The sequence below is a fragment of the Orcinus orca genome, chromosome 5 (assembly GCF_937001465.1).
Source record: "Orcinus orca chromosome 5, mOrcOrc1.1, whole genome shotgun sequence".
Taxonomy (NCBI): domain Eukaryota; kingdom Metazoa; phylum Chordata; class Mammalia; order Artiodactyla; family Delphinidae; genus Orcinus; species Orcinus orca.
In genome coordinates, this window is record NC_064563.1 from 148,622,448 (window position 1) to 148,646,582 (window position 24,135).

At 65.0% G+C, this 24,135-nt stretch overlaps 1 protein-coding gene and 1 long non-coding RNA gene across 2 annotated transcripts; one reads left to right on the forward strand and one right to left on the reverse strand.

The window, feature by feature from the left end:
* Positions 1 to 1,607: 1,607 nt before the first annotated feature.
* On the forward strand, positions 1,608 to 22,015 carry COL6A1 (collagen type VI alpha 1 chain). The gene is made up of 35 exons (XM_004264624.3): positions 1,608 to 1,820; positions 2,342 to 2,471; positions 4,039 to 4,239; positions 4,707 to 4,866; positions 5,021 to 5,149; positions 5,246 to 5,266; positions 5,400 to 5,420; positions 5,501 to 5,545; positions 6,354 to 6,407; positions 6,957 to 7,001; positions 7,103 to 7,129; positions 7,322 to 7,348; positions 7,444 to 7,488; positions 7,777 to 7,830; positions 8,027 to 8,089; positions 8,849 to 8,911; positions 9,009 to 9,062; positions 9,151 to 9,186; positions 9,442 to 9,504; positions 11,037 to 11,099; positions 15,058 to 15,120; positions 15,824 to 15,886; positions 16,004 to 16,054; positions 16,174 to 16,209; positions 16,566 to 16,628; positions 16,825 to 16,890; positions 17,421 to 17,456; positions 18,063 to 18,099; positions 18,286 to 18,294; positions 18,553 to 18,686; positions 18,965 to 19,074; positions 19,300 to 19,483; positions 19,581 to 19,761; positions 20,522 to 20,551; positions 20,682 to 22,015. The coding sequence occupies exons 1-35, from the start codon at positions 1,724 to 1,726 to the stop codon at positions 21,302 to 21,304; spliced, it is 3,084 nt and encodes a 1,027-aa protein (XP_004264672.1). The 5' UTR covers positions 1,608 to 1,723; the 3' UTR covers positions 21,305 to 22,015.
* LOC117199313 (uncharacterized) lies at positions 4,234 to 10,242 on the reverse strand. Its single transcript, XR_007477442.1, has 4 exons — positions 9,801 to 10,242; positions 5,481 to 8,431; positions 4,979 to 5,202; positions 4,234 to 4,716 (listed from the first exon to the last, which is right to left on the reverse strand). It is a non-coding gene; the product is annotated as an uncharacterized LOC117199313 (long non-coding RNA).
* Positions 22,016 to 24,135: the final 2,120 nt, after the last annotated feature.

A 24,135-nucleotide genomic window follows, 5' to 3' on the forward strand; every position in this document is an offset into this window, starting at 1 on the left:
GGAGGGGCCAGCAAGGCCCACGGTGGGAGGGAGAGGAAGAGAAAGGGGCCCCTGGCTGCCCATCCTGTCTCTTCTCCACAAGCAGAGGGGGCGCTGCAGAGCCAGGCACCCTAACTTCCTCCCTTGCACCCTGGCCGACGGCCCCGTAGGGCAGCTGTGCTGTCTGCCCGGCTCCCGGGAGCCCTGCAGGGGTGGGTCTGAGGCCTGGCCTGGGCCTCGGGGCTGTGGGGATGTTGACCCTGCCGGGGCCGGCGCACCCCTCGGGACTACCTCGCCCGGCGCTGCCGGCTGGGAAGTGTGGGTGTCCCTGTGCCCCCCTCACACCCGCATCCTCACTGCCCAGCGGTGTCCGCGAATGGACCCTCCCGTCCCACAATCGGCCAGAGGCCCGAGCACGACTGTCCCTGTTTCTCCCCATTTCACAGACAAGCTGAGTCCAGAACCGCCCGGCAGCTGGGCCCCTGCTGTGGGGAGTCACGGCTCAGGGTTTCACACAACAAATTCCGATTTCATCTCCAAAACCTGCGAGAACATTAGTGCTGCCGCCTCTGCAGCTAAAACAGCTCAGACCTGGAGAGACCACGTGAGCAGGTAACAGCCTTGCGCGAGGGGCCAAGCCCCCTTGTCTGACCCTGGGTGCCCTGCACCCAACCCCAAAGCACAGAGAGAACTGCCCACAGCACGGCCTGGGTGAGACCAGTGGCAAGTAAAAGTACCCCCACGGTTAGCTCACAGAAGATTCAGAACGTACGTACGGGGAAAACACTGGAAGAAGTCCCACAGCAACCACCGAGAGGTATAATTCCCGAAGGCTTTCTCAAAACTCCTTTACTGTGGTTATACGACTTCGGCGTGTCTTTAAACTATAAAACATTTCGGCTGATGTTAGACAAGTGGTAACAGCTCCAGCTCTGGGAAAGATCTTCTAGAATGTTCTCTGGGGCAGGGGTGGGCCTGGCCACATCTGGAGCCCACCCCTGCAGGGCCCCGGGGTCGGGGGTCTTCACATCTGTCCTCAGAAGCAGGGTCTCACCCTCCTCTTTCTGTGTCTCTGTCTCTCTGTCTATATATGTATTTATATAAAACAAATGCACGTATAGTTATTGTTCTGACTGCGTTTTCCCAGAGTAAAAAATGAAATAGTCTTTCGTCAATATGTATTTGACTAAACGGTGAAGAGATATTTCTCCGAAGCCTCGGAAGTCAGACAGATCAATGGATTTGAGGTGTTTACACAAACGGCACCGTGATTTGTAGAAACTGGTGAGCGAGTGGACAGGCAAACAGGCCGATCACTCCCACATGAAGGCTGGAAACAAAACGCCTCGGGGAAATTCGTCTCAGGGCTCGCGTCCTCTTCAGACTTCTTCAAGCTGACTTAGCAGGAGACCTGTAAGCAAATAAAAAACTCCCCACAAGCCAGGGAGGTAAATCCTTTCGCGAGTGGCGTCCGGGGCTCAGAGCGGCTTGGGGGGGGGGCGTGAGTGACTCGCCCGGAGCGGAGCTAGGAGAGACCCCGCCTCCCTGGCCGCTGGGCCCCAGCCCCAGCCCCTCCCCCGCTCCTCCCTCCACCCTCCCTCCCTCCTGGGCTGAAACTCTGGCCGAAGGAGAGCAGAGACAGCTCTCTCTCTCTCTCTCTCTCTCTCTCTCTCTCTGTCTCTGGCCACCGCCGCCTGCCTCCTGCCCCCTGCCCCCGCTCCATGGTGACCCGCAGGCCGGTGACATGAGTCTGCCCCGTGTTCTGCTCGCCCTGCTGCTGCAGGCCTGCTGGGCCACCGCGCAGGACGATGCGGCAGCCTCGAGGGCCATCGCCTTCCAAGGTGAGTGGACATGCCGCGTCTGGGACTCTGGCCTCGGCTGCCGGGCGAGGCCGGCCTGGACCAGACGTATCAGCTGTGATGCCCCAGTGGGACCCCAGCCCCTTCCCTTGCTGCCCGAGCGCTCAGATGCCGCGCGGCTGGCGCCGGACCCGACAGGAGGAGGCTGAGCCGGGGCTCAGCCCGCAAGCTCCCTGAGCGCCTGTCCCCGCGGGTGCTGCCCCCTCTCTGCCTCTCAGCTCCTTTTGATTCCTTGCTGGTGGTCAGTCAAGAAACACGGTCACCTGTCCCCACCCTCCCCCCCTTCTGAAGGTCATGCCCCTGGTAGTTTTAAATTCAACTTGGAAACGCGGTGAGAAAACGACCTCAGCTGTGGTGAAGGGCAGACTCCTCGCCCTTCCGGGAGGGTGGGAGTCTGAGTTGCCGCAGGGGTGCTGGCCGGGGAGGCAGCTGGTGGAGGACGCACCTGGGGAAGGTGGGCGCAGGGCGTGAGCTGCAGGCCCCTCCTCCGGTTCCCGGCCCAGACTGCCCCGTGGACCTGTTTTTCGTGCTGGACACCTCTGAGAGCGTGGCGTTGAGGCTTAAGCCCTACGGGGCTCTGGTGGACAAGGTCAAGGCCTTCACCAAGCGCTTCATCGACAACCTGAACGACAGGTAGGACCTCCGTCCTCTCGGGGCCGGCCTGCCTGGTGTCACCCTGCCGTGGCCCAGCAGGCAGAGCTGAGCCGCAACCTGCTCGGCTGGGTCTGCATCTGAGAAGGGTGGTGCCGGCCGGGCCTCTCGAGTCCCCTCCCCGAGTCTGAGTGGTCCAGACAGGCCAGGGAAAAGCTGAGCTTGAGATGGAGCAGGCCGGTCGGCCGGGAGGGCGGAAGGGGCAGTGCTGCTGCCTGGGCTCCGGGCCCCAAACCCCGAGGAGGAAACAGCTCCCCACCTCTACCACTGAGCGGGCGTGGGGAGCTGACCGAGGCCCTGTGGGTCCGCCCGGTGTCTGGAGGGGGTACTCCCCGCCAGCCACCGGGGCACCGACCACTGCCCAAGCGGACGGTCAGAGCCCACACCCCGGGCCCGAGGTCCCAGTGTCCCCCATGTCCAGAGTCCTGGTCGGAGGGGCCCCCAGCCCAGTCCTGGCTTTGGCAGCACCGTGCATCCACTCACTCACAGGGAAGCCCTGGGCAGTGGGTGTGGCCAAGCACAGGACACGCCTGCAGAGGGGCGGGTCAGGGCCACAGGGTGGGGGTGTGGCCAAGCACAGGACACGCCTGCAGAGGGGCGGGTCAGGGCCACAGGGTGGGGGTGTGGCCAAGCACAGGACACGCCTGCAGAGGGGCGGGGCAGGGCCACGGGGCGGGGGGGGGGGGGGGGGCTCAGCTCAGACCAGGTTGCTCCCCCTCCCTCACCTGCACAGGCCCCACCCCTCCTCCCACCCTGTCCCTGCTGACCCACTCACCCACTGAGCAGCTGACCCAGGCGCCGAGCCTCCCACGCACCAGAAGGGGCCGCAGGGACAGAGGACAGGCCTGCCCAATGCAGGGACTGTGGGACTGAAGCCCCAGGCCTCCCGAAATGCCCGGGTTTATGAGGCCCAGGGAGGGCCCCGGTGTGGATGTGCCTCGGGGAGGGGGTGCCAGGGCAGCCCTGCAGCCCGTCGTCCCGCTCCAGGGGACTCTGGCCCTGTGCCTCAGTTCTCCCGCCTGTGAACTGGGGGCTCTTCCCGCTGTCGGCGTTGGTTCTCCGCAGGGGCATCCGTCACCCGTCTGCTGATGGGCTGCGGGCCTGGCCACCCCCAGGTGACCAGGGGGACCATCGACTGAGGTGCCCGGGGCAGAGAGAGGAGGCCACTCAGATCCAGGGGTCCCCACCAGTGTCCCTGCCCTGCCCACTGTCAGCGGCCCCACTGCTGTCCATGGAGGGTCTGCCCCCCACCCCGTGGCCCTGGAGCAGGGTCTCAGCACACAGCTCCTCGTCTGAGGCCCTAGAGAGCCGGGGAATGGTGGTCACTAGCTGGCCGCCCCCGCCCCGTGTGGCCCCCGGTGGCGGGACCCAGGGTCTTAGGGCCACTCGGGAAGCCCAGGCCAGGGCCCGCAGGCTCCTCCCTCTTGGGGCGAGACGGGACTGGCCATCTGTCCACCTGTGACGTGGTGGCAGTCCTGCCTTTGGATGGACGCAGTAGAGGAGCGGGCCTGGGTCTGGGGAGGGCCGCTCACCTCCGTGGGGCCCGCAGGTACTACCGCTGTGACCGCAACCTGGTGTGGAACGCGGGCGTGCTGCACTACAGCGACGAGGTGGAGATCATCCGCGGGCTCACGCGCATGCCCGGCGGCCGGGACGCGCTCAAGAGCAGCGTGGACGCGGTCAAGTACTTCGGCAAAGGCACCTACACGGACTGCGCCATCAAGAAGGGGCTGGAGGAGCTGCTCGTGGGGTGAGCGCCCGCCTGCCGCACCTCCCTGATCGCAGCCTGGTCGGCCACACTCCAGGGCTGTCCAAGGTCCCCAGGACCAGTCCCGGTGGCCGAGGGGGTCGTGCTGCTGACCACCGCCCAGCCTGCCCCATGGCCGCCAGGGGCGCTCTCCACCCCTCTGTCCTTCCCTCCAGCGGCCCACTGTCGTCTCAACCACTGAAGGCAGAGGGGGCCTGAAATGAGATCCCACAGAGCTTTATTTCCTGTGTAATGTCCTTTCCTATGATCCCACTTGTGGCCAGATCAACACAGAGAAACAGGAAACGTTGCCTTGGGTCTGGGTCTCTCTCCAGGGTTTCTAGCCCCCTGACCCTTACCTCCAGTCTAGGGGTCTCAGCTCTGCGGTTCCAGTGGGGCCCTGAGCTGTCAGGGTCAGTGCTGGCCTGAGGGGCCCGGCTGGGTGGTCTCACCTCTCTCACCCCCTGCAGGGGCTCCCACCTGAAGGAGAACAAGTACCTGATCGTGGTGACTGATGGGCACCCGCTGGAGGGCTACAAGGAGCCGTGCGGGGGCCTGGAAGATGCTGTGAACGAGGCCAAGCACCTGGGCGTCAGAGTCTTCTCTGTGGCCATCACGCCCGACCACCTGGTAGGACCCCTGCCTACGCTGGGCGGGGGGTGGGGGAGCACAGGTACAGGCATGGCCTGAGGGACGGGGGGCTCCAGGGGAGCAGAGGTGGAGAGGGGCCCGGCGCTCCCACCGTCACCAACGTTCGCCCTTGTTCTGGTCGCATCCACGCCAGGAGCCACGTCTGAGCATCATCGCCACGGACCACACGTACAGGCGCAACTTCACGGCGGCCGACTGGGGGCAGAGCCGCGACGCGGAGGCCGTCATCAGCCAGACCATCGACACCATCACGGACATGATCGTGAGCGCGGCCCCGCCCTCCCCGCCGTGTCCAAGATGCCGGAGATCCCGCGCCTGGGAATGAAAACTAATTTGACTTTTCTCTTTCACTTTTCAGAAAAATAACGTGGAGCAAGTGGTAAGGCCCCCCCACCCCCCGCCCCGCACCATAGCGTCACCGGCGCCCGTTTGCCCGGCAGCAGGCTGAGCGCGGGCGGCCGGTGTGGCTGTGCCCGGGCTCTCTGACGTGTCCCCTGTCCCTTCCTCCGCAGTGCTGCTCCTTCGAGTGCCAGGTGAGTGTGCGAGCCCCGCCCCGGGCCCCCCCCCACCCGGCTCTGCCGCCTCACGCTCACCGTTCTCTTGTGTCTTGCAGCCCGCCAGAGGACCTCCCGGGCTGCGGGGCGACCCCGGGTATGAGGTGAGTGGCCGCGTCCTGTCCGTGCTTTCCTCCTTGGGGTGGGGGGGAAGCCTGGGAGAAATGTCCCTGCTGCCTGGCACCCAGGTGTTAGGGATGCGCTGGACCCCAGGCAGCCGTCCTGAGCGCTCACCGCCCACCTGCTGTGCTGAGCAGGTGCCCCAGCGCGGGAGAGAGTCCAGGCGCCGTGACCCCACGCCGATGTGGCGGCCACGGGCTGCCGTGGGGTGGGGCCCGCCGCTCCGGCCTCTTCCCCATGGGGGAGGGAGCGGCCTTTCTGGAGTGACCACCCCTGTGGCTTCGCTGCTGGAGGCGGACCCTCCATGGGACGGGTGAACATGGCCCAAGGCCACGACTGCTTCGTGCGGAGGTTTTGGAGAACAAAGTTAGTTCCCAGTATTCACAACCTGGGATCTTGCTTGTGAAAGTCCACATTTCTGGCTTTTCCTAGAAAGTGTCAGGTGCAGTAGCCGTGGAGCCACACGGCTACCTCCTCCGGGGGGCTTCTGCGCCCCACCCACCCCGCCCGCCCCAGCAGCAAGAATGGGCGGAGAGAAAAGATTCAGGGGTCACTCCAGCCGGCGCCGGGCAGCCCCAGGGCCCGGTGGGGTGTGTGGGAGGGGAGCGTGGACCTGACCACGCAGGTCCCAGGATGGGCCACGAGGAAGGTGCCTGAAAATCACATGAACACTAGGGACCGGATGGAATAGCTTTTTGGACCTTTTTTGTTCGCAAGTAGAGGGTCCTTCTCACCAGCTTTTTAGAAATAAATGGAATTTGTCGTCTAACCTTGATCTGCTCTGTATTCCAGGGAGAAAGAGGGAAGCCAGGGCTCCCGGGAGAGAAAGGAGACGCCGGAGACCCCGTGAGTGCCGAGCCCTGACTGGGGGATGGGGGCGCTGAGAAGCCCGAGCCCAGGGAACTGGGCTGCGGAAGCTTCCAGAAGGATGGCTGGCTTCTGAGCACCATCGCCATGTGGCCTGACCCTCAGAGGACACGGCCCTCGTGGTGGCGAGGACCAGGGCGCACGCGGCATAGCCGTCCTTCCAGCAGCCCCCGCCCGGGAAGAGCCCCCGTGCCCCTCAGGCGCCCCCACAGGCCCACCTGCTCTCAGAAGGCGGGGGCAGGGGGCGGCCAGCAAAGTCCCAGGGCCTCTGCTTCAGCCACGGCCAGTTTCCCCTCCCCCGTGGCCCCGTGGGGGGCTCTGGGCCTCCGCCTCCCTGGAGCTCCGCTGAGAGCCCCCGGGAGGGGTGGGTGAGGCCTTCATAGCAGGGCGCTTCTCAGACGCAGGTCAGTGGTCAGCCAGCCAGGTCTCTCCAGCTGACCGGGCCTGAGTAGCGTGGAGAGCAAGCGGGTTGGATGGGGGCTGCCCCTGCCCCCACGGGTGTCTAACCCACCCCTTCCTCTGTTGCAGGGAAGGCCTGGGGACCTCGGACCCGTCGGCTACCAGGGCATGAAGGTGCGTCTCCCCCTCCTCTACCACAGCCTTTCCTGGGGCCTCAGGGCATCCGGCCTGGGGCGCCCCTCACAGCCCCCTTCCCTCCCCTGTTTGCTGTCTAGGGAGAAAAAGGGAGCCGAGGGGAGAAGGTGAGTGACGTGAGACTTTGGGGGGTGTCCCTCGGGGCACAGGGCGGCCCCCTACTCTGGACAGGGGCGATGCTGCCTGTTCCCGGCGTGGCTGGGCTGCGATGAGCTGGGTGGTGGGGAGGCGCCCTCCTTGGGGACCTCGCCCCATGCTGGGGAGGCCAAGCCTCTCACCCTTCCTTCCTGTCTCCTCAGGGCTCCAGGGGACCCAAGGGCTGCAAGGTGAGTGTGGCCGGAGGGGCGCGGCCGGCGGGGCGCCTCCCTGTGGGGTGCGGTCTGACGTTGGTCTGGCCTTCTCTGGCTTTTGCACTTTGCAGGGCGAGAAGGGGAAGCGTGGCGTGGACGGCGTGGATGGCATGAAGGTCACCCTCAGCTGGGGGAGCGCTGGAGGCGGGGCCCGTGTTTCAGGAAGGGACGGTGGGCAAGGCTGGCCACCCCAGGGCCGGTGGGTGGGGAGGGGTCTCATGTGTGGCCACCCCTGGGCAGCATGAAAGGCAGGAGACGTTTCCTGCCAAGCCCCAGGTCCCAGTGGACCCCAAGCCACCTGGCCAAGCTCAGAGCTCCTTCTGCCGGGTGGGGCTTTCTTGGGAAGCGGGTGGATGGGCCAGTGCTGAAAGGCTTGATCACCGAACCCGCCTTCCTCCTTGCAGGGGGAGACGGGGTACCCTGGCCTGCCAGGCTGCAAGGGCTCGCCCGGATTCGATGTAAGTCGCTTTCTCTCACCGACATTTTAAGACTAAGTCGTCAAGAGTGGAGTTGCCTCAGCCCTCCTGCTGACACGCTAAGAAGTCGCACGGGCCACACCACGTGCAGACCTGCCCTTCTGGCTTGTCGCTCACGTGTGTGCAGCCCAGTGGCTGCGGTTTCAGAATGTGGTCTGACTCTGCGTCCTCTCCCCAGGGCATCCAAGGACCCCTTGGGCCCAAGGGCGACGCGGGTGCCTTCGGACTGAAAGGAGGGAAGGTCAGTGACTCAAGCCCGCGGCAGGCCAGGCTGGGGCTTTACGACCCACCGAGCGTTGAGCAGAAATTCCTCCTGGAAGCAGGTTCTCGCCCCTAGTCTGGGGGCCAGGCCCCACCGCCCATGGGGGATGAGGCCTCGCCATTGCCCTTCCTGGGGCCGCCAGGGCTGGGGTGGGGGGCCCTCCGCCCCGGGAAGTGCTGGTCCCTGAGCCTCGGACACGTCCTGTCCCCACCACACCAGCCGCCCCTGCTCATCCGTCTGGGGCCTCTCTGGTCACCTCAGGAATGTCCACGTAGCCTGCAGCCCGCGGGTCAGCCCAGAATCGATCTGCTCACGGGAAATCTAAACTCAAGAATAAACAGGGTGGCGCTGATGCTGCAGTGGGCAGAGCAGTGAGGCATGAGGACTTCACGTTTTGAGTCTAATTCAAATCTGCTGCTGGGAAAGTTGGAGCAGTAACACGAACTCCGCCCCAAACGCGTCCTAGCAACGCACATGTCCTGGAGTGTGGGCCGAGGTCCCCAGCCTGGCAACAGTGGGCATCCACTCATGAGGGCCGGGCTGGCCCCTGTGGTGGCGGCATTTGAACCCAGGAGGCGGGTTTTGTGCAGAGATGTGGGTGTCTGGGGAGGGTCCTCTGTGTCCGAGGTTCCTGCAGTCAGTCAGGGACGGCGGCCTGAAGCAGGGCCAGCGTAGGGTCACTGGCCCCCAGGACGGCTGGGCGTGGCCTCCTGAAGGCTGACCCTTGCATCTTTCCAGGGTGAGCCTGGAGCAGACGGGGAGCCTGGGAGGCCAGGGAACACGGGGCCCCCCGGAGACGAGGTGAGTATGCACACAGCCCCCCGATACAGCGGGGTGGGTGCCGGCCCTGGGAGGGGCCGCAGGGTCAAGGACAGACAGTCTTCACTGTTGTCCCCAGGGTGAGCCTGGAGCGCCTGGTCCCCTGGGAGAGAAGGGAGAAGCCGGCGACGAGGTAGGAGCCCCTCGTCCTCCTGATGCCCGAGCCTCAAGCAGAGTTCCCGACGCAAACTAACACTCGTGTTCATTCCTCTTAATCCCAGGGAAACGCGGGACCAGACGGACCCCCCGGAGAGAGGGTGAGTGGAGGTGTCCTGGGCCTCACCACTTAGTGGCAGACGTGGACGGTGTGACCAGCCCTGTGGTCCCAGGTGGACAGACCCCGGGGAGTGTGCTGGAGCCAATGGGACCCCAGTCTCTGAAGGACGGGGCGTGAGATGGAGGGACTGCAAGTCCTGGTATCTGCTGGGGCGCCAGGCCCTGTGCCCAGGCCTCGAGCCCCAGCCTGCACCGTCAGGGCTGCAGCCTCACCGCCCTCTGCTGCCTCCACACAGGGCGGCCCTGGGGAAGGAGGACCACGGGGGACCCCAGGCGCGCGGGGCCCGAGAGGAGACCTGGTGAGTCACTGTTCCTAAAGCTGGGACCCCATCCCCTGGGGGCAGAGACCGGGGCCAGGCCAGGGTCAGGCCATCAGAATCACAGGACACGCCACCGAGGCCCTCTGGCCCCTAGATGTGGGCAACCCACGCCCTCGCCTCCTATTTCCCAAATACACCCCCCGACACACACTTCTTGTGCGGGAAATGCAGCAGCTCCTGCCCTCGGGCCCCGCCCAGACCTCCAAGCTGCGTGGCCCCGGGTCACCTCCAGGGCCTGGGAGGCAAGGTGAGCTGGGTGGGGCTTCTCCACTCACCACGGATGACCAGGGAGCAGCCCCCTGAAACCTCACCCAGGCACGCCGTGGAAGCACGTCCTCTGCACTGTGGCTGCCACCTTCGTGCCGGCTGGCCGGGTCTGGCTCCACGGGCTTTCCCCGAGCTGCGCTTATTCCTTAGCTTGGCCTTTATTTAGCTGCCCAACTTCACATTTTCGCAGCTGACTCAGCAAGCCCCGCCCGCTGCACGTCTGGGCTCTTCCCCCCAGAGCTCCTAAACGTTTCGCAGACGGAGCCTCTTCTGCAACTGTCTTCTTCCGGGGACGGTTTCCCTTTGTTAAAACTTCAAGAGCAGGAATGTTGGAAACAGCTCAGGGGCTGCTGCTCGCTCACCTCCAAGGCCCAGCGGCTTCGCCGTCATGGGCCACGCTGGGCTTCCTCTGCCACGCGGTTAAGCGGGAAAGTCTGGCGGGACCCAGAGCGTGGGCACCGAGTCACACTCTGCCCGGTTGGAGAGGAGAGCAGGCCTCACCCTATGGCTCCGGGGTTAGGAGGCAAGGACGCTGAGCCCCAGGCCTCAGATGCAGCTGGCCCCCTCCCTGCTGGAGATGCAGGCGCCGCCGCTCCCCGTCCGCAAGAACGGGGTGCTTCTCCAGGCTGTGCTGTCCCCCTGGGGTGACACTCGGACGTAGGGGCAAATGCTTCTCCTCCAGATGCGTGTCCAAGGCATCCCGATGGGGAGAGTGAGTTTAGCCAAGTCCAAGGTCAGGGGAAGAGAGGTTTGTCTTTCTGACCCCGACCCCGGGCCCCCCAGAACCCCACGCCCCCCCCAGGCAGGGGTGGGGAAGGACAGCAAAGCAGGGACGATGTAGCTTTGACCCCCTTTCCGAGCCCAGTGCTTCAGGTCAGGAAACAGGACTGAAGGCCAGGCTGTGCCTCCAGGAGGTGCCTTGGACAAACGGGGGAGGAGGTCTGGGCAGCCCCACACAGCTCTGGGACCCGCGGCCGGGTGGACGATGAGATGACTCCCGGCCTCGGGGGGGCTGCTGGCCCCTTGTCGTGGCCCCTTGAAAGCACAAGTCACCTGATGGCCAGGCACGTGGCCACGTTGTGGGAAACACGTGGGCAAGCGTGAAAAGGAAGGACGAGGCCGGCCCACAGCAGACGGTGGCCCTTCCTGGCTGTGTGGGAGCTGCCGGGCCCCTGGCCTCGCCTGGTGGCCACCCGGGGCGGCTGCCCTCTTCCATCTCCACCTCAGCGGCTTTTCCTCTCCAGGGTGAAGCTGGACCCCAAGGTGACCAGGGACGAGAAGGCCCCATTGGCATCCCCGGAGACCCGGTAGGAAGCCCGGCTGCCGGGGGGCAGGGGGGGAGCTGCTGCCGGTTCGGATCAGCTCACAGATTTAGGGGGAGGTCCCTAGGGGGAGGTCTCTTTTCTCTTCCCACCTGGGGTGCTTCCTGCAGGGGCAAGGCCTGGAGACCTTGGGATGTCTGGGGTCGGGTGGGGGGCCAGGGTGGCTGGTGCAGATTGGTGAGCTGGGCCCAGTGCTCCGAGGGGAGCCCTGTCTCAGGGTGGGCGCCTGCCAGGGTGCAGCCCTGAGTGTGCAGAGCCCCGTGCTGCCCCCAGCGCTGCCCTCAGGGTGAGGAAGGGTGCCCTGGCTCGGCTGGTGCTGGGGGAGGGCAGTGGGCTTGGAGGCTGGGCTGGGGCATGAGGGGGCAGGGCGGGCAGCAGCGGGGCGTGCTGGAGTCGGGGCACCCTGGGGACCCCCTGGCCTGGCGGAGCGGGGTCACAGGGGACTGAGCCCAGACAGAGGCACCCCACATTGGAGACAGGGTATGTGAGCCTCTCTCAGTGTTTGGAGCCCAGAGGTGAGATCCTGGCTGGAAATTGATTTGGGAGTGTTGGTGCACAGAAGGTTCTAGAATTCCTGTATGTGACCTTCTAGAGGCCATGCTGGGGATGAGGAGGACAGTGGAGGCCTGAGGAAGCCGCGGGCTGGGTGGAAGGAGGGGGCGGGGGACAGGCAGGAGGCTGTGAGCGGCTGGGGGAGAGGCACAGGTGAGACGACCCTCCCCAGGGAGCATCATGCCCGCCGCTGCTCTCAGCCCATCTTCTCCAGACCCCGGCCCGGGGCCAGCCACGGGGGTCCACGAGTGGAGGGTGGGGACAGGATGCACGCAGAGGCGAGGCAGTTTGGGAGGCAGTCTGCACTGGGCAGGCCTCGGCCAGAGGGACACCACTGGTGGCCAGCGCATCCTGGCAGAGGTCAGCAGGGCCTGCTCGAGCTCTGGCCCTGGGGGAGCTCCCTGGGGGAGAACAGGAAGGGGGGCACACAGCCTGGTGCTGCCCTTGTTATTGGGGTGCTGGCCATCCAGTGGGGAGACAGACCACATGTAGTGAACACGTAGCAAGCTGACCTATGTGCGTGGTGAGGACGCCTGGCTGCAGAGGTAGGTCCCGCAAGGCCCTCGACCCCGCCCACCGCCTCCCGCGGGGTGAGGGCTGCCCCAGGGGCCCCTGCGATTCGGGGTGCTGCCGGCTGGGCGTCGGCCGGCTCTGCCACTGACCTGCGTTGCGGCCTGTTCCTTGGCGCCCTCGGAAGGGCCTACTTCCTGCCCCTTCTCGTCCCCATTGACTGTAATGAGATTGTCTGCAGTATTTTGCTTTACAGAAAAATACTGTAGGGAGTCCCCTGGTGGCCTAGCGGTTAGGATGCTGGGCTTTCACTGCCATGGTCCGGGTTCAATCCCTGGTAGGGGAAATAAGACCCCACAAGCTGCACGGCATAACCAAAAAAAAAGGAAAAATACTGTCATAAATATCAACATCCATCTGCCGTTCAGTCAGCTCATCTGTCCATCTGTCCATCTGTCCATTCATCCATCCATCTCTATCCGTCCATCCATCCACCATCTATGTACATGTGTGCATCTATCCCTCTATCCATCCACCCATCTGTCATCTGTCTATTCATCTATCACATACATATCTGTGGATATATGTACCCATCCGTCTATCCATCCGTCTACCCACCCAGCCGTCCATCCATCCATCCACCCTGAAGAGCTTCCCAGGCTATGTCCAGAATGTAAGTTCTTAGCAGCAACATTTCTCAGCCCCAGTGGTGTGTGTGTGAGCTAATATTTGCCAAATAATCCTACCTACTTCTCTGTCTGGCCCCCAAGAGTGTAAAAGAGGACGGCTCCCACACCTTTGCCAGGACGAGCTATGATCAGACTCCTCCCGTGAGCCTTCTCTCCCCTCTTGCTTTGACTGTTCATGGGTTTACGGGCCAAGCGCGGTCTCTGCCGGTCTGTTGAGGCAGCTCTTCATTTCCCACCGGCGTCTGTGTTTCCCACGTTGATGGCGGGGGGCTCCATCCATGGTGCAGACATTTTGTCAGTTGTCATCTGCGTCCTGACCTTGTCTATGGTACCCTGTGGTTGAGGATGTCCTGCTCGTTTACAAAGATTTACAAATGTGCTCACGCCTTTTAGTGTATTTTTTGCTTACGTCTTTGATCTGTCTGGAGTAGAGACTGAGGGGCTGGAAGAGAGGTGAGCTTGGCCTGCTTGGCTTTTTCGGCGAACGGCCAGCCCGTTGTCACAACACACGTAACCGCAGTCTTTCCTGCTGGTTAAAACGCACTTCCATCATGTTTAAACCCCCTCACCTACGTGTGCCTCTTTCTGGTCTGGCTGTCGCACACCCCTCCTCTTTCCATTTCCACCCAGTTCCCACGACTGTAACTCATGTGGCCTCAGGCGGGCTGGGCCTGCTGCCTGGGCGGCTTCCTGGGCCCCTGCCTGGGCCCCTGACTTTCCTGGACGGGAACCAAGGAGCAGTAACTGCTCCTGGCCGGTGCTGCCGCGACAAGCTGCCCGTATGACGCAGGTCTTCCCTGTGGCACCTTCAGGAGGTCATTCGGGACTCTGAAGGCACGAAGCTCTAAAAGCAGAGCCGACACGGGTTCATGGGACCATCCCGGCAGCATCAGTTTTCAGTCATGATAGTCACTGCAAAGAAAAGGAAACGACCAAGAGCGTGGGGAGAGAGGGAGGCCCCACCCCAGGCGGTGGGGACCCCGGGCGCTGCTGGGGGCGGCTGCCCCCTTTGGGAGGGGGCCCTGTGTCCCCCCAGCCTGTGAGCGACCGGAGACGGTCCCCTCCCGACCCGTGGCTCCCGGCCAAGGAGGCGCTTGGTCACCTGGACATTCGACTTCCGGGCCTCCAGGCTCTGGCTCGTGTGCCCCGCCCTCCCAACCCCACCACGGACCCGCGACCGACTCCAGGCCCAGCAGGAGGCCGGCTCCGACCCCAGGGTCCATGCAGAGAGTTCTGGGAAATGTGTTTTCCCAAATCCCAGGAAAAGGCAGTGCAGAAACAGAGGACAGGGTCCCGTCGTCCCGTGGCGGGCCCAGCCGTCAGGCCTCGCCTGTCCCACGTCCCACTGCGGTGGGCGCCCGATCCCACCCGCGAGGGTGCCAGCTGCCCACAGGAGCTCCGCCCGAGTTTGGTCTTTCTGTGTCTTAGGCAGGCCCTTGAGTCCCAGTTTCCCAGGAGGTGCTACCCGGGACCAGGAGGTGCCGCTTTTCTTGCCCCGAGGCAGGTCTCGGGGCCCCAGGCTGACCCCCTGAGCCCCCGTGTCCCCGTGGCCAGCATGCAGGGAGCGTGATGCTGGTGCTGGCCAGGGCGCACAACCGCGCCAGCTCCCGGGCCGTGGCCACGGCCGGCCCCCTGCCCGGTGTGGGGCGGCAGCGCGGCAGCCTCCTGGCCGGATAACGGGCGTCGTGCACGTTTGTGACGGGAGGGCAGCCAGCAGAGAACTCGTGAGAAGCGCCGCCTCATGACGGGGCCCAGGGGATGGGCCTCTGAGTCCAGGGTCCCGTTGGCGGGGCCCAGGGGATGGGCCTCTGAGTGCAGGGTCCCGTTGGCGGGGCCCAGGGGATGGGCCTCTGAGTCCAGGGTCCCGTTGGCGGGGCCCAGGGGTTGGGCCTCTGAGTCCAGGGTCCCGTTGGCGGGGCCCAGGGGATGGGCCTCTGAGTCCAGGGTCCTGTTGGCGGGGCCCAGGGGGGCAGGCGGGCCAGCAGCCCCCTGAGTGACACACGCTTGCCCTCCTCGCTGGGGCCTGGCTGGGGGCATCTGCGCAGTGCTCAGGGGACCGAGCCTGGCCCCGGGAATGCAGGGGTCACCTCCAGAGAGGGACGGGGATAGAGCAGCCGGCAAGTGCGGGGTCTGGGGCCTGGGGGGCTCCTCTGGGGCAGAGGGGGACCGATGGCTGTGTCCTCTCTCTGCAGGGTGAGGCTGGCCCCACTGGACCGAAAGGATACCGCGGCGACGAGGGGCCTCCAGGGACCGAGGTGAGGAGCCCTCCCCGCCCCCCATCCTAGGAGGGGCCAGCCCTGGACCCAGACCCCATCCCGTACCCAGCGCTTCCTTAGGAGATCCCCCCAGGCTCCTTACCTGTTAAAACTGTTTCATTTCACCTCACAGTATATGTGACTCTTAGAACGTTTAGAAAATGAAGAAAACTACAAAAAGAAATCTAAAACACCCCCCAGAGATAAACAACATGAAGAGTTTGGCTTATTTCTTTCCAAATTCTTTTTTCTTTCTTTGCATATCATGCCTTATAAATTTGACTTGCTAAGGTTTTTTTTTTGTTTTTCTCATCATGAGCTCAAACCTTAACGATTTTTCAGCACGTTATTGACATGCTCCCGTTGGCCACGCCTGTAGCTCTATCTGCTGATTCCTCCACCCCCGCCGGATGGGCTCTCGGGTTTGAATTTCCTGCAGTGGCCCCGTGGGTTTCTGTCCCTGTTCTGGTCGCCTCCTCCTGGGGTCACTCCCTGGGTGGACCACTGGGCAGGTGTGGCCTCTGAGGCCCGAAGGTTACACGGCCCCCCAGGATCATCGGTTTAAAAACCCTTCTTTTAGTCATTTCTGTGCTGCGTGAAGACGTGTATTTTATTTAATTGTCCCTCTTTCCTCCAAGAGACCTTGTGCCTCTGAGCCTGTGTGGCTCGTTGCCTGGTGTCCACTTCATTTTCTCCTCCTTAGGGCCCCGGAGGAGCCTCAGGGCCCCCAGGACCCCCCGGAGACCCCGGGCTGATGGGCGAAAGGGTGAGTGACGCAGGGCACAGGGCACAGCCCTGGTAGGGGGCTGCCTGGGACCCCAGAGTCCAGAAGCGGCCGGCCTGGGCGAGTCTCACAGTGACTGGACACGGTCTGCTCTCCCAGGGTGAAGACGGCCCCCCTGGAAACGGCACCGAGGGCTTCCCCGGCTTCCCTGTGAGTGCCCCCCGACACCCCCTTTGGCCAGTCGGGCACACGGGCTCCATGGCTGGGATTGCCCCTCGTGGCCCCCCGCCATGTCAGAACCCGGCGTGACTGTCCTGCCTTCCCTGCAGGGCTATCCGGGCAGCAGGGGTCCTCCCGGGATAAATGTGAGTACACGCCCTTCCGCTCCGTCGGCCCCTGGAGCACACGTGCACGTTCAAGCACATCGCTCCCACACCTGAGCAAGCACACACGCGTGCAGAGGCACACACACGTGCAAACACTCACACACGTGCAGACGCACTGTCCCCCGCAGCCCAGCTGTCGCCGAGGCACCCCCACCTGCGTCTCCGTCTCTGGGAGCCCCACCCAGCCCCGGGCGGGGTGCCCCTGCTGACACTTCCCTCAAGAGCCGAGGGCTCCACCGCACCCCCCAGAGCCCTGCCCTCCCCAGGAGCCCAGGCCCGCAGCACCCACCCCAGACCCTGGGCCCGGCTCCCCCTAACCACGTGCTCCCCTGCAGGGCACCAAAGGCTACCCTGGCCTCAAGGGAGACGAGGGAGAAGCCGGGGACCCTGGAGAGGACGTGAGTGCAGAGCCCACCGCATGCTGTGACATCCCGGGCCGGCCTCGGCCTCGAGGGCCCGGACCCGGAGGGCTGTGGTGGCTCCGAGGGCAGCTGAGGGTCCGGGGTCGAGGGTGCGGTGGGCAGGCTCGCAGCAGGGGGTCCAGGGGCTCCGGCCACGTGTGGCAGTTCCTGCAACACTGCGCTGTCTTTCCAGAACAATGACATTTCTCCCCGAGGCGCCAAAGGAGCAAAGGGCTACCGAGGCCCCGAAGGCCCCCCGGTGCGTTGGCGGGCGCGGGCAGGTGCCCCACCCAGAGGCTGCAGAGGCTGGGGTGTGGGGGCGGGAACCTGGGAGCCAGGCTCTGGGGAAGGGCTCGGGAGGCGGGGCTTCGGCAGGCAGGATGACGGGGACGGGCAGTTTCGGGGTGGGGGCTTGAGCAGGCAGGGGTGGGCAGAGGAGGGGAGGGTGGGTCTCCAGGTGAGGCATGATGGTTGCAGCAGGGCCCGGGGCGGTGCCTGGATGAGGCTGGGCACCCTGCCCCTCGCGGTGGTGTCATTAGACCCACAGGGACACTCTGCCCCGGGCCGTGAGCACCCACAGACCACCAGGAAAGGGCACATTAGACAGTTGTCGCCCAGCGGAGGGAGGTAGCAGGTTCCCCAGCCCTTAACGTGCAGAAGCCTCAGCTGCCCCTAGTGTTCGGGGGGCCCTAAGTGGAGGTGGGGTCAGCCGAGGGCTCCCGTCAGACCTGCAGCCCAGGAATCGGGCAGGGCCCCAGCGTCCACCCTCTCCTGTCCTTTCTCTGACAGGGACCCCCAGGACACATCGGACCACCAGGGCCAGACGTAAGTGGGGTGTTTGTGAACATCCTTGGGGGCCAACTGCTCTGGCCCAGGATCCTGTGAGGGTGGGGAGCTGTGACAGCAGCAGGGAGCCGTGATGGCGATGGGGGGGGGGACACGTGATGGCCACAGGGGGGCACATGGTGGCCGTGGGGGTGTGATGGCCGCAGGAGACATGTGATCGCCATAGAGGCACATAATGGCCATGGGGGGCATGCAATGGCCACTGGGGGGACACGTGGTGGCCATAGGGGAACATACGAAGCCGGGGGGGGCACATTATGGCCGCAGGGTGGACATCTTATGGCCACGGGGAGACACGTCTTTGCCCCCACAGGAACATGTGATGGCCACGGGGGGCGGAACGTATGGCCACATGTCAGGGACCACATCAGGTGCTCATGCCTGCAGGCAGGGGCCTCACAGGCAGAGCAGGGCACACCATGGGAAGGGAGACACCCTGCCCAGCCCAGCCCCTCTGTGGTCCCAGCTGTGGTCCCAGGGGATGGGGACCTGGAAGGCTGGCCTCACCCCAGAGCCTGGGGCAGCCCTGGAGGGGTCACAGCAGGGCCTGTTCTGTCTCATGGGAGTGTCTCACCCCCTCCCCAGGAATGCGAGATTTTGGACATCATCATGAAAATGTGTTGTGAGTATCTCCACCTTTGAGTAACTGTCCTAACTAGAAGGAGTGTCCTGCCACGGTGCCGGCCGGGGTGAGGCAGGCAGGCGGGCAGGCGTATGCCCACCCACGAGAGTCCTGGTGGGCCGGGGAGGGCTGGCTGGAGGGTTTAGTCTAAACAACCACGTAATTTCCTCTTTCTCCTCTTCCCAGCTTGCTGTGGTGAGTGTCACTCTTCACCTGGTGTTTCTAGCTTTCGAGTGGACTGACCCTGTGGGGGGTGGAGCCCCTCGCCCACACTCCCGCAGCCCCGGGGTGCTGGCCCACCTCGTCCTCTCCCCGCTCACTCACACAAGCAGGCACGGGGGGACGGGAGTTCTCCCGGTGCCCCCGGGTCCTCGAGGCCCTGCCCCTCGGGCTGCCCTGCTCTGGGAGGGGTCCTGGGAGGGGCCCCGAGGCTGAGCCCGCCACCGCCCACAGAGTGCCAGTGCGGCCCCATCGACATCCTGTTCGTGCTGGACAGCTCCGAGAGCATCGGCCTGCAGAACTTCGAGATCTCCAAGGACTTCATCGTCAAGGTCATCGACCGGCTGAGCAGGGACGAGCTGGTCAAGGTGAGGTGCCCAGGCTTCGCTCGAGGACGGAGCTTCCCAGGAGGGGTCTGTCCTGACACCAGAGTGGAAGGGCCGGGCGCTAGGGGCCATGGGACGGACGCTTTGCTTCTCGAAAGCCGAAGCCCCCAGCCCACCAGAGCATGAGAGTCACCCCGGGGGCCCGGGGGCCGGTCCAGCCTGGGACAGGTGGTGGGTGGAAGGGCGGCCCAGGAGGGGCATGGGCGCCTCGGGGGCCCTGGTGGGGGCCGCTCCCGACCGCGGCTCCCGTCCCCGTGCAGTTTGAGCCCGGGCAGTCGCACGCGGGCGTGGTGCAGTACAGCCACAACCAGATGCAGGAGCACGTGGACCTGCGGGACCCCAACATCAGGACCGCCCAGGACCTCAAGGAGTGAGTGCGGCTGCTCGGAGCCGGCCGACGCACGGCCCCCAGCGGCCCCCGCAGCCCTGCCCCAGCCCCGCCCCCACTGAGGGGGCACCGTGGCCCCAGCCCCGCCCCCACTGAGGGCAGCGCCGTGGCCCCACCCCCAGCCCCGCCCCCAGCCCCGCCCCCCACTGAGGGGGCACCGTGGCCCCAGCCCCGCCCCCCACTGAGGGCGGCGCCGTGGCCCCACAGAGCCATCAAGAAGCTGCGCTGGATGGGCGGAGGCACCTTCACAGGCGAGGCTTTGCAGTACACCCGGGACCGGCTGCTGCCGCCCACCCAGAACAACCGCATCGCCCTGGTCCTCACGGACGGCCGCTCGGACACCCAGAGGGACACCACCCCACTCAGCGTGCTCTGCGGCCCTGACATTCAGGTGGGGCGGCCTCCGTGTCTGCGCTGCCACCCTTGCGCTCTGGGGCTCGGGGGACTGTCCCCACCGGGGGCCACGCCAACACTGCCCCTCCCCCCAGGTGGTCTCCGTGGGCATCAAGGATGTGTTTGGCCTAGCCGCGGGCTCCGACCAGCTCAACGTCATCTCCTGCCAAGGCCTGGCGCCCCAGGGGCGGCCGGGCATCTCGCTGGTCAAGGAGAATTACGCAGAGCTGCTGGACGATGGCTTCCTGAAGAACGTCACCGCCCAGATCTGCATAGGTGGGCATGGGCAGGGCCCCCCTCGGCCCAGGCGTGTCCTGCTCTGCTCTCACGGTGACCCTCCGGCCATGGGAGCCACACACCCACGGCCAGCAGCACGCCTGCCGCCCCCCCAGCCGCTTCCCGCTCTTCCCCGAGGAGGCCGTGGCCTGGCTCCCTCGTGGCCCAGCGTCCACACAGGTGCCCCCCCCAAGTGTGGGCTGCACCGTGTCTCCCGCCCGTTGTCCTGGAGCCATGATCACATGTGTGCACTGGGGTCTGAGGCTCGGCCGTGTTTGGCCTTGGAGTCTGAGGCCCCTCAGAGGTGCCCATCTAAGAACATACTCACCATGTCCATCTGGGCCTGGCCCAGGGTCAGAGCTGAGTCCGTGGTGCAGACAGCTGGTCGGCAGCCAGAGAGAGCTGCAGGGTCAGACTCGGGGCCCTAGCCTTCCCGGTGGGCACGTACTCAGCCTCGTCCAGGGACAGCGTGGCCCGGGCTCTGAGCTGCAGACCACCCTTCCTCCGCTCTGAGCCTTGGTTTCCCCATTCTGGGAAGGGGGGGTGCCTCCCTGGGCTGGTGCCCAGGGGACCATTCCATCCCTCAAAGGCCCCTCTTGAATAAAGGACACCCCTCCTGGTGGGTGGAGGGGGCCAGCTGTTTAGGAGCATCAGCTGTGCTTCCATGGAGATGCCAGCTGTCCTCTTGTTGGGGGGCTACAGGTGGAACAGCGGTCTCTGAGATCGCTGGGTCCATGCTGTGGGGTTTTCTCTCTTACAGACAAGAAATGTCCAGATTACACCTGCCCAAGTGAGTACCGGGGGAGGGGGAGGGGCTCTCAGGGCGGGGCACCGGGTGAGGAGGGTCGAGAGGCCACAGGGCGGGTGGGGCCAGGCTCTCCGGGGCCTCGCTGTGTGCTCACGGCCGCCCCTGCCCACAGTCACCTTCTCCTCCCCGACCGACATCACCATCCTGCTGGACGGCTCGGCCAGCGTGGGCAGCCACAACTTCGACACCTCCAAGCGCTTCGCCAAGCGGCTGGCCGAGCGCTTCCTGACGGCGGGCCAGACGGGCCCGGGCCAGGAGGTGCGCGTGGCGGTGGTGCAGTACAGCGGCACCGGGCAGCAGCGACCGGAGCGTGCGGCGCTGCAGTTCGTGCAGAACTACACCGTGCTGGCCAGCGCCCTGGACACCATGGACTTCTTCAACGATGCCACCGACGTCACCGACGCCCTGGGCTACGTGACCCGCTTCTACCGCGAGGCCTCGCCCGGCGCCGCCAAGAAGAGGCTGCTGCTCTTCTCCGACGGCAACTCGCAGGGCGCCACGGCGGCCACCATCGAGAAGGCCGTGCAGGAGGCCCAGCGGGCAGGCATCGAGATCTTCATGGTGGTGGTGGGCCCCCAGGTGAACGAGCCGCACGTGCGCGTCCTGGTCACCGGCAAGGCGGCCGAGTACGACGTGGCCTTCGGTGAACGCCACCTGTTCCGCGTGCCCAGCTACCAGGCGCTGCTGCGCGGCGTCTTCTACCAGACGGTGTCCAGGAAGGTGGCGCTGGGCTAGCAGCCGGGCCACCGCCGCTGAGGCGGAGAGTGAGAAGGGGCCGGAAGGTTCCTGGCCCACCCGACTAGCCAGGCTTTTTAAGGAGAAGCTCGAAAGGCCGCGATTCAGCGCTCTGCGTTCTGCCAGCCCCTCTGAGCGGGGTGTTGCCGCCCCGACCCTGGGCTCTGCCGGCCCCTCCCGCCGCCCACCTGAACCCGCACCTGACTCGCGCTGCCGGTCAGGGTCCCCTAGTCCCGAGTCAGAACCCCTAAGCCTGGTTTCTCTTTCCTTTCTGGGGTCAGCTGTCACCGCCTCCCCTCCCCCACTCCCTCGTAGCTTGACTTTCCTTCACGAAACACTCACGCCTAGAGTCAGGTCTCCCAGGGAGCTCGCCTGAGCCCTGGTGAGCCGACACCTCCTCCCAAGGCTCTTGTCACTCACCCCCGGCCAGCAGAAACCGCGACTCCTCGACCCCGTGTCCCAAAAACCCCAGAGCAAAGGTGCTATCCTGCCCCCAGCCCCAGCCCAGGACGCAGAGGCCTCGCCCCGCCACCCGGGGCAAAGTGATACGTTTCACCACAAACGAGACAAAGCTCTTTTCCTCAAGGAAGTGATCGGTTCTCCATTTTACTGAAGGCCTTCCTGGCACTTTAGTTTTACTTTTACTCCTTCCTGTGGTTTTTCTCAACGTGTCCATGTCGGCGACTTTTCCAAATAAAGGCTGTCACTCTCCTTTCCGCGGTCATCTGTCCGAGGAGTTAAACCCACTCGGCGTTTTCACTTTGCACCAACGGGAGGACTCAGCGGTGCTTGGGGCGCCCCACTCAGAGCAGTAGAGGTGCCTCCCCCCTCTTCCAGGTCTGGGGCAGGAGCTGGGAGGGGCCCTGACACCCTGGGCCGCAGAATCCGAAGTGGATTCAGTGGGGGAGGGCAGCTGGAAGAGCCAGTTGGATCCAACAACATAAATCCCCAAAGGGCCACAGCATCCCGGCATCAACCCCAGCTCTGGCCTTCTGGAGGGGCTGGCAGCTTTGGGCCTGGATTCAGAGCAGTAAGAGGGCCTCCCCCAGGAAGTCGGGGCGGGGGGGGGGGGCTGGGGGGAGGGGCTGCAGCTGAAGAAGGAGGACAGGAGTCTGACGCCCTTTGGCATTGGGGTCAGGAGAGGCGGGTGGGGCCTCCGCGCAGGCCTAGTCATGGGGGACCTGGCTAGCGTCCTTGGGTGGGGCCCCCTGCGGGGCGACGGCACCCCACCCCAACCCCTCACGCAACGGGGCTGTGAGAGCCGAGCGCCGGGCCGCGGGGACTCGGGGGGGAGCGGCACCCATGTAGAGGAGGGGTCAGGAGTCTCCCTAGGGGCTCAGCCCCTGCCTGATGTCACACTCAGCTCCATGGGAACCCAACAGCTGCTGGCGGTAAGTGTCCACTGCCCCGCTGTCACCAGAAGGAGCCTGGCCTGAGGGGTGACCCCTCAGCGGTGTGACCTTGAGCCAGTCACCTTCACCTCCGTGCCCTCAGCCGCAAATTGGGCTCGTAACAGGGACGCACCCACCCGAGGCCTCACCCCCTCACATCACACGCTTCTCCGTTTGGGGCCAAGGCAGCTCGAGCCCCCGGACGTGGCCGCGGAGGGGAGGCTGAGGGCTTGCAGGAAAGGGCAGCTTTAGGGGAGCAAGCCTGGCCAGGGAGGGGGCGCCGGGGCTCCAGGAGCCTCTGCAGGACCCCCGCAGCCCCCACCAGGCTCAGGCTCCCTCCTGGGGACCCCGGGTCTGAGCCCAGGTCGGGGGGGCCGAGGCATGGGTCTGGGGGCTCCCCCCACTCGCAGGCCTCCCCACCCCGCCTGGAGGTGGTCACCCCAGGGACCTCTTCCTGAAGGACAGTGAGAAATCAGAAACTTCCCCTTTAAGAGGACCGCGCCTTTAATCCGTGAATCACCTCTCTAACTGGAGTCCCTGGCTGGGACCCGGCGCCCCGGCCAGATAAGGACAAGCATCCGCCTTCATTCTTTGCAAACTGCTGTGAGGGAAACCTCCAGCCCACGCGCCCACATCCCTTCCAAGTTTGTGAAGGAAACGTTCCAGACCGTCACGTGAAGTCCCGCTAACGAGTGCAAAGCCAGTTACCCGCTCCTGTCGGTGGGTCAGGATCCCGCTCCTGTCGGTGGGTCAGGGTCCCGCTCCTGTCGGTGGGTCAGGATCCCGCCTTGCCTGGGCCCTGTGGCTCCCTTCAGTGCACAGTTGGAGCTACTGGGCACTGGGGTGGCTGGGGGTGCAGAACACCCTCAGGGGGCCGGCCGCCCCCTCTTTGTCCTGACCCGCACTGCCAGGGGCGGCACCCGGCGTCTCTCCTGGCTGCCCCTCCCAGGAAGCCTCGTCCTTGCAGTGGGATCCCAGGGGCGCTCGGAGGCCCCCTGCCAGCCCCACCTGGAAGCTGCCCGTCCGTCGCAGGCAGGCGCGGGGCAGACAGCGCGCACGCAGCCCATCTCCGGGATCCCTTTATTCCGACCCAGCCCCGCAATCCCTCCGAGTGTTTGTGACATCGACCTCGGGGCTGCGGCCTCCACGGGGTCCTGCCCGGACGGCAGAAGGGCTTTGGCCTCACCTGCCTCGGTTTGCGTTTTGTGACTATTTTTTTGTCGTCCTTTTGCTTTCGAACTCCAGACGCGCTGTCCTGGTGTGCGTTCTGAACACGGCCTTCAGGGGCACTTAACCCTGTCTGATGGGCTTTGTTGTTCATGGAAGAGTCGATCACCTTCACATTGATTGCTACAGCCAGTATTTGGTCTCCATGATGCGTTTTTGATGCTAAGAATGTGCAAGAAGGAACACTTTTCCATCCATGATTTTTGAGGGCCG

What these genes read in the sequence shown, in the direction of transcription:
- COL6A1 (XM_004264624.3), top strand. Translation starts at nt 1,724, where the DNA reads ATGAGTCTGCCCCGTGTTCTGCTCGCCCTGCTGCTGCAGGCCTGCTGG. An exon ending in AGGGCTCGCCCGGATTCGAT is followed by an intron (nt 7,831 to 8,026) that starts GTAAGTCGCTTT and finishes TCCTCTCCCCAG; the next exon opens with GGCATCCAAGGACCCCTTGG. An exon ending in AGGGGCCTCCAGGGACCGAG is followed by an intron (nt 15,121 to 15,823) that starts GTGAGGAGCCCT and finishes TCTCCTCCTTAG; the next exon opens with GGCCCCGGAGGAGCCTCAGG.